The following is an 8348-nucleotide window of genomic DNA, read 5'->3' as shown; positions in this document are numbered from 1 at the left end:
AGCTCACTGAAACCTCCACCGGGTTCAAACAATTCTCCTGCCTTGGCCTCCCGAGTAGCTGGGATTACAGGTGCCCATCACCACAGCCGATTAATTTTTGTATTTTTAGTAGAGACATGATTTCACCATGTTGGCCAGGCTGGTCTCAAACTTCTGAGCTCACGATCCGCCTGCCTTGGCCTCCCAAAGTGCTGGGATTATAGGGTGAGCCACTGGGTGCAGCTTGGTATTTTTTTTTTTGAGATGGGTCCCACTCTGTTTCCCAGGCTGGAGCACAGTGGTGCTGTTGTAGCAGACCGCAGCCTCAGCCTCCGAGCTCAAGCAGTCCTCCCACCTTGGCCTCCCGAGTAACCAGGACTACAGGCGCACATTACCACGTCCGGTTAATTTGTTTTTTTTTTTTTTTTTTTTTTTGGACACAGGTCTTGCTCTATTGCTTAGGCTGGAGGGCAGTGGTGCGATCTTGGCTCACTGCAGCCTCTGCCTCCCGGCCTCAAGCGAGCCTCCTGCCTCAGTCTCTGAGTAGCTGAGACTATAGGTGTGTGCCACCATGCTTAGCTAACTTGTATTTTTGGTAGAAATAGTTACGCCATGTTGCCTAGTCTGATCTTGAACTGCTGGATTCAAGTGATTTGCCCACTGTGACCTCCCAAAGTGCTAGGATTGTAGGTGTGAGCCACCGTGCCCGGCTGGCATTGGATTCCTGTATAACCGCTCTGAATATGACCTGATCTGGGGTTTGCCCGTCCTTTCTGTTTCTCACTTGGCTGTTTTCTTGCCTACAGGTGGAAAGGGACATGTCCAACGTCAGCCTGGGGCCAACCCCCATCCCCGAGCTCACGCACATCATGGTTGGACTAGAGAGCTGCTCCTTCCTGGTGAGTCTAGAGCTGGGTTTGGTGGCGCCCCTGACGCAGTGTGGGCTGCTCAGCCAGCTCTGCCCTCGTCTCTGGAGTCTGACGGGGCTCCTGCTCCGCTCTTTCCTCCGGCCCGCAGGAGGAGGACTTCATCCCTTTCGCTGTGCTGAACATGATGATGGGGGGAGGCGGCTCCTTCTCGGCCGGCGGGCCGGGCAAGGGCATGTTCTCCAGGCTCTACCTGAACGTGCTCAACAGGTTGGTTGCCCTTCTGTACCCTTAGGCCAGGCCAGGCGTGTGTTTGAACCGCGAGGCCGCCTTCGATGATTCCCCAGTTTCCCGTGGCCTGATACTGGCGAGCCCTTTTTCACCTCTCATGAGTCTTACGTCCTCGCAGGCACCACTGGATGTACAATGCGACCTCCTATCACCACAGCTACGAGGACACTGGCCTCCTGTGCATCCATGCCAGTGCTGACCCGAGACAGGTGAGGGCTCCGCCTGCCACGTTCTCCAAGTGGCTGCCCTTCCCGACCCGGGCGTCCCTGGCCTGACGGGTCAGCAGGCTGGTGGGCGTGGGCCACACTCATCGTTTTGCCCTTCTTCGCAGGTTCGAGAGATGGTAGAAATCATCACAAAGGAGTTTATTTTAATGGGTGGAACCGTGGACACGGTAAGTGAGGTGTGGCGCCGGTCCCAGGCATGCCCGTGGTGTCTGACGGGAGATAGTCACGTCGTAAGAGTGGCTATCTGTGGGCCTGGTCCCGGCAGGGCAGGGCGGCCAAGGAAGCCCAGCCTGGGGCTGAGCTGCTCCACCTGGGAGCCCACTGGGGCTGTTCTTCCCTCAAAACAGACCAATGCCCTCCCCCAGCGCTGGGTCCACTTCCTCTTCCTCTGAGCCACTGTGTGAGTCATGGGACCGACCATGTGACCCTTTCAGCTTTGCTAAGGAAAAGCTAGAGGAGTTTGGGGTCCTCCTCAGCCGCCCCTTCGAGATGACTGTGGGGCGGGGAAGCAGCTCCCGCAGGTGAGCTGCAGTGCTGGGTGTCTCCAGCCTTTCCTTGGTTCCATTTTAAGTTGGAAATTATGTGTGGGTTTGCCAATTCTTTTCTTTTTCTTTTTCTTTTTTTTTTTTTTTTTGATGCTCTGTCGCCGAGGCTGGAGTGCAGTAGCTTGATCTCAGCTCATGCAACCTCCACCTCCCAGGTTCAAGTGATTCTCCTGCCTCAGCACCCCGAGTACCTGGGATTACAGGTGCCCACCACCACGCCCAACTCATTTTTGTATTTTTAGTAGAGATGGGGTTTCACCTTGTTGGCCAGGCTGGTCTGGAGCTCCTGACCTCAGGTGATCTGCCAGCTCGACCTCCCAAGGTGCTGGGATTACAGGCGTGAGCCACCGCGCCTGCCTGTTTACTAATTGTTTAAGCTTAGTTTTTGATGTTTTATATGTTTAGAAAACTTGTTACTTCCTGGACCAGAGCTGGTACAGATAAGTAAGTTTTTTTTTTTTTGGAGACAGTCTTACTTTGCCTTCCAGGCTGGAGTGCAGTGGCGCGATCTTAGCTCACTGCAACCTCCGCCTCCCAGGTTCGGGTAATTCTCCTAACTAAGCCTCCTGAGTAGCTGGGATTACAGGTGTGTGTCACCACCCCTAGCTAATTTATTTTTCCCCCCCCGAGATGGAGATTTGCTCTGTTGCCTAGGCTGGAGTGCAGTGGTGCCATCTCAGCTTCCTACAGCTTCCGCCTCCTGGGTTCAGGTGATTCTCCTACCTCAGCCTCCCGAGTAGCTGGGATTACAGGCACCTGCCACCACACGTGACTAATTTTTGTATTTTCAGTAGAGACCAGGTTTCACCATGTTGGCCAGGCTGGCCTCGAGCTCCTGACTTCAGGTGATCCACCCACCTCGGCCTCTCAGGAAGAGGCGTTATTCAAGAAATAAAATTGTGTTTGAAACTACTCTTCAGTTCCACTAGTGCACTGCTAGAAACAGTTCTCTCCACTACTGTGAAGTCAACTTGAAATATATTTAGGTATTTGGCTAAAGTTGAAAAAGACCTGTCTAAATTAAGATTATTTTACTTAGAAAAAAAAATTACTTAAAAAAACGGTAGAGAGGCCACGTGCAGTGGCTTATGCCTGTAATCCCAGCACTTTGGCAGACCAAGGTGGGGGGATCCCTCAAGCCTAGGGGTTCAAGACTGGCCCGGGCAACATAGTGAGACCCCCTGTCTATTAATAACGTAGAACCTCCGAGGCCTGTTGGTTTTGGCGTTTGTTTCAGTGTGCTGGCTCCTGGGTCTGCCAGCATGTCATTCTCAGCACCCCTGCCTGGGCCCTGAGACCGCCGCCTGCGACTCCTGCTCTCCCCGAGAACCTCTCAGGGGCGTTGCCAAACTCAGCTGCCTGGGCCCTGCACCGGGGCGTCTGGGGAAGCCCCAGAAACCGTGTTTCATTTGTTCTCCCCCGACTTTGCTGTGTGGCCACTTTGGGGTCTGGGAGTTTACTGCTTTGCCCTCTCCTGCTGCGTGTCACACAGTGAGAAGGAACTCGAGAGAGGCACATTTCTCCCTTACTTCGATTGCGGTAGAAGCCTGGTAACATGCAGCACAGCCCTTCCCTAGAAAACCCGAAGGGGACACCGGCAGGGTTGCTTGTGACTTGGGCCTGGGACCCGGTACCCGGAGGGAGGCCCTGCCCTTTCTTCTTTTCAGCTTTGGGCACAGAGATGGCCTTTTGCCATCGCTCAAGTGGGGAGGGAAGGCAGCACGAGGTGGGTGTGCGCCCCCCTCACCTGACCCTGGCCCCAGGTGGAGCTGGAGCGAGCCAAGACGCAGCTGACGTCCATGCTTATGATGAACCTGGAGTCCAGGCCCGTGATCTTCGAGGACGTGGGGAGGCAGGTGCTGGCCACTCGTTCCAGAAAGCTGCCGCACGAGCTGTGCACGCTCATCCGTGAGTACCGAGGGCAGTGTGGGGCTGCCGCAGGCTCGGCCAGGCTCAGAGGGGGCCATCTCGAGCTCCGGCAGGCAGTGGTGGGCCCATGCCGTGTCTACCACACCCGGAAGCCGGGACCTTTGCCGTTTGTCCTCACCCGGGGCGACCAGGGGCGGCCAAGGGCAGGCTGTGGGGTTGCAGACCTGATCTCACTTCTCGGCCCCACTGTGTACCTGTGGGCGCCTTGGCAGGTGAGCCCGCTGTTTGTGCCCTTGGAGGGGCTGTCAGTACTGCCCTGAGGTGCTAAAGAGGACTGAAGTTAGTGGGTGAGTGGACTCAGTAGAGCACTGCCATGTTGTGTGAGGAGCAGCCGAGGCTCGGAATGGCGCTGTGCCGCGGTGGCTGCAGCAGGAGTCTCGGCCCCAGGTTTCTTAGGAGTGACTTCCAGTCGTGTGTGCATGGGACTCTCCTGGACCCCAGGCTCAAACCCTGGCACAGGCTGCTTAAGTTGGGGTGGCTCGGGCATATGGTGTCACCCGTGGGCATCTCCTGGCCAGGGTGGAGTCCTGCGGGGGACAGGCCCTTGCCCCCCCACCCCATAGGTCCTTGTCCTTCCCACTCAGGAACCCCTACTGAGACCCTCCAGAGAGTGTACAGAAAACAGACCCACCTGGTCCCATCACTCCTGTCCTGGGGTTCCTGGGTGCGGCCATCCATCCCCCTCTGTCTGACTCCACCTTCTTTCCATGCGCCGCTCGGGGCTTGGGGTTTTTTCTGCAGACGCATTGTAAAGTTAACTCATGAGACAAGGAGTTCGTTCTTCTCTGAATATAACTCCTCTTGGGTGGGTGCGTCCTGCATTTAAAAATCGTTTCTCTCATAGTTGTGGTTGTTGTTGACAGTCTTGCATGTCACCCGGGCTGGAGTGCAATGGTGCAGTCTTGGTTTACTGCAGCCTCTGCCTCCTGGGTTCAAGAGATTCTCCTGCCCCGACCTCCCGAGTAGCTGGGATTACAGGCACCCACCACAATGCCTGGCTAATTTTTTGTATTTTTAGTAGAGACAGAGTTTCACTATGTTGGCCAGGATGGTCTTGAACTCCTAACCTCTTGATCTGCCTACCTCTGCCTCCCAAAGTGCTGGGATTACAGGCGTGAGCCACCACACCCGGCCAAAAATTGTTTTAAATCATTGCCACGTCCTCATTTAGTGAGAACTCACTTCTGTCACTTTGGGCACACCCTTGGCCACGGCCAGTGGCTGCCTTTGGGCCCAGGAGCCCCCAGAAGCAGTGCAGGGTGAGTGAGTGGCGTATACCAGCTCCCCCCATGCATTTTGTGACGTCGCCTTGGCGTGGAGGCCGTGACACGTTTGTCTGACGCACGTTTGCCTCTGCACTAGGCAATGTGAAGCCGGAAGATGTGAAGAGAGTTGCTTCTAAGATGCTCCGAGGGAAGCCGGCAGTGGCCGCCCTGGGCGACCTGACCAACCTGCCCACTTATGAGCACATCCAGGCCGCCCTGTCCAGCAAGGATGGGCGCCTGCCCAGGACGTACCGGCTCTTCCGGTAGAGCCGCTGCCTGGCCGGACGGACCCAGGAGCTGCCGCCGGAGCCCTTTCCCACGCGTGTTAGTTTGGACACAAATTTAGTGTAAGCAGCTGTTTGGTTGTAGAAATAGCGCACTGTCGCCAGCGCACCCACACAGTTGGCATTCCTTCAGAACTGAGCGTGCCAGTCGGTGGGGTCAGTGCGCTTCCTGACCACTGCAAGCCGGGAAGCTGGTGACGTGCTGAGCGCTGGGGTGCAGCTGCCATCAGGAGGCCGGGTCGGCCGGGTCCCCCTCCTCAGGGGCTCTTTGCACGTGCGGCCCCGCAGGTTCCTTGAGAGGAGCCGGCCCTGAGCGGGGAAACAGCCAAAGCCAGCCTATCCGAGCCTCCCAGAGGCCGCCGGGTTCCTGTGCAGGGTACCAGGACTCACTGACAGACGGGACGAGGCAAGGGCGCAGCCTGCTCCGAGGAGCCCGTCTTTGCGTGCACGCCCGCTGCGCTGGTAATAAAGAGCTGGCATCTTTCTTAGCACCGTGTTGTCCTTCTCGCCTGGGGAGGAGTGGTCTTAAAGGCCGTCTGAATGGGCAGCTTTTCCAGGCTGTAGACCTTCCTCCCTGAGAATCGTCCGCGTTCACCCAGTGTCACACAGCCTGTTTCCTCGCGCGATGTGCTGATTTCAGAGGTGGTGCAGCGTGCGCAGGTGGAGTGACGGGGTGGCGGTGAGCGCAGCAAAGCCTGCAGGTGCTTTCCGGGTAGGAGTGCCCCCGCGCCAAGGAGTGGCCACAGACGGTGTTTCTGGAGCCCTGGAAGGCTGCAGGGCTTAGGGAGGAGCTGCTACAGGGTAACTTTTCATGTGGTGTAAAAACTTGTGCAAGTTAAAACTTGTAACGTGGTTCTCAGATGTCCATAGAAACCCCGGAGGCTCCAAGAGGTGGTGGGGAGATGGGGCCTGGGAACCTGCGTGGGCCACCTTGGCCGGCTCCTGTGCTGCCACGGTCCAGGGTGGCTTCCTGCACACGAGTCGTGGACCGCACAGAGCTGTGTGGCATCGTTCGTCAGAACAGTCTCTGCTCCTGCTTTTGAGTAAGTAGCTGAGAAACCTGGCCTCTCTGCAGGGCAGAGGGAGAGGGCGAGGGTATTTTCAGGAAGTAAAACTTGGAAGCGTTCCGCTCGTTTCCCAGCCTCTCACTGTACTCTGGCTAGTGCAGATTCTGTTAGAACTGGTGCCTTTACAACAACACTCCAGCAACGGGGACTGCTGGCCTTTGCCCACATGGGAAGCGTCAGCTTGCCGCCCACCTGACGGGATTGGAGGGCCGGCCGGAGCCAGAGGACGGTGGTGTCTTGACAGTGGATGTTAGAAACATCCTGCTGTCACCACACCTGGGGCAGAAGAGCTCCTGGCAGCACACCGCCCCCATGTCCACGGTGCAGGGAACAGCTCCCGTGCCGCGGGCGTCAGGCCTGGGGGTGAGCTGCTGAAGACTGCAGTGAAGCCGGGCCTGCTACGACAGAGACTGCGTAGCCCAAGGACATTCTAGAAGCTGCCACCAGCTAGCCCTGCAGCTCTGGTGTTTTGGAAGCCGAGGCCGGCACGGGCTCTGCGTTCCCTGCCACTCGCAGCTGGTTCTCCCTCACCGCCGCCTCAGCCTCTGTAACCGCAGCCCGCGTGCCTTCCTGCAACACTCCTCCCAGTTTGCTTTTTTCTTTTTTAGTATTATTTTTTTTAAAGACGGGTCTCACCATGTTGGTCAGGCTGGTCTTGAACTTCCGACCTCAGGTGATCCGCCCGCCTAGCCCTCCAAAGTGCTTGGATTACAGGTGTGAGCCACCGCGCCAAGCCCCCACTTTGCTTTTTCTTTGGAACTAAGGTGCACTTGAATTTGTTCGTAGTCGGCTGCCTTTTTAGGACAGACACCTCCCCCAGGCAGGTCATTTGGTTCATTCTAATATCCTTGCTGGTGGCCAGACCGTCTGGCATGGAGCAGGGTGAGGAAAACTTGGTGAATGAAGGACACAGGCAGAGCATGCTTGAGAGAATGAACTGAATTGTCTTTTTTGTGTGTGAGATGGAGTCTTGCTCTGTTGCCCAGGCCGGAGTGCGGTGGCACAATCTCGGCTCACTGCAGCCTCAGCTTCCCCAGGTTCAAGCAATTCTCCTGCCTCAGCCTCCTGAGTAGCTGGGATTACAGGTACATGCCACCATACCTGGCTAAGTTTTGTATTTTTAGTAGATACAGGATTTCACCATGTTGGCCAGATTGGTCTTGAACTCCCAACCTTAGGTGGTCCGCCTGCCTTGGCCTCCAGAGGGCTGAGATTACAGGTGTGAGCCACCACACCTGGCTCCGAGAGCTGAATTTTTAAAACCGCCCACACACAGTCTTATTTCACTTTTTTTTTTTTTTTTTTTGAGACAGTTTTGCTCTTGTTGCCTAGGCTGGAGTGCAATGGCGCGACATCGGCTCACTGCAGTGTCCGCCCTGCGGGCTCAAGGGATTCTCCTGCCTCAGCCTCCCAAGCATCTGGGATTATAGGCGCCCACCACCACCCCTGGCTAATTTTTTGTATTTTTAGTAGAGACGGGGTTTCACCATTCTGGTCAGGCTGGTCTCAAATTCCTGACCTCAGGTGAGCCGCCTGCCTCAGCCTTCCAAAGTGCTGGGATGACAGGCATGAGCCACCACACTGGGCCACTTTTTTTTTTTCTTTTTGCCAAATTTAGCAGTGGGGGATTGTATACCAAAGTTGACACTAGTATTGTTAATGAACACCCACTACTGTTGGACTTTTTTTTTTTTTTTTCTTGAGATGCGGTCTGGCTCTGACGCCCAGGCTGGAGTGCAGTGATGCAACCACAGCTTGACCACCAGGGCTCAGCTGCTCCTCCCGCCTCTGCCTCCTGAGTAGCTGGCACTACAGGTGCACGCCAACATGTGGGTTAGTATTTTAGAGATGAGGCCTCACTGGGTTGCCCAGGCGTCTCTCAACTCCTAGCTTCA

General features: G+C 56.1%; 1 protein-coding gene across 2 annotated transcripts in view; it reads left to right on the top strand.

The window, feature by feature from the left end:
* Window positions 1-5874, top strand: part of PMPCA (peptidase, mitochondrial processing subunit alpha) — a 13457-nt gene extending 7583 nt beyond the window's left edge. For both annotated transcript variants that reach the window (XM_032261809.1, XM_032261810.1), the window contains 6 exons: window positions 786-878; window positions 997-1115; window positions 1255-1345; window positions 1468-1530; window positions 3672-3816; window positions 5200-5874. In XM_032261809.1, coding sequence (XP_032117700.1) covers window positions 786-878; window positions 997-1115; window positions 1255-1345; window positions 1468-1530; window positions 3672-3816; window positions 5200-5369 — 681 coding nt within the window. In that variant the 3' untranslated portion in view covers window positions 5370-5874. The remainder of the gene's footprint in view (window positions 1-785; window positions 879-996; window positions 1116-1254; window positions 1346-1467; window positions 1531-3671; window positions 3817-5199) is intronic.
* Window positions 5875-8348: the final 2474 nt, after the last annotated feature.

Source organism: Sapajus apella, unplaced genomic scaffold (genome assembly GCF_009761245.1).
Source record: "Sapajus apella isolate SASKATOON/1434 unplaced genomic scaffold, GSC_monkey_1.0 scaffold126, whole genome shotgun sequence".
Lineage (NCBI taxonomy): Eukaryota > Metazoa > Chordata > Mammalia > Primates > Cebidae > Sapajus > Sapajus apella.
Note: the sequence above shows the minus strand (reverse complement) of the source record. Positions and strands in the feature narration are given on the sequence as shown.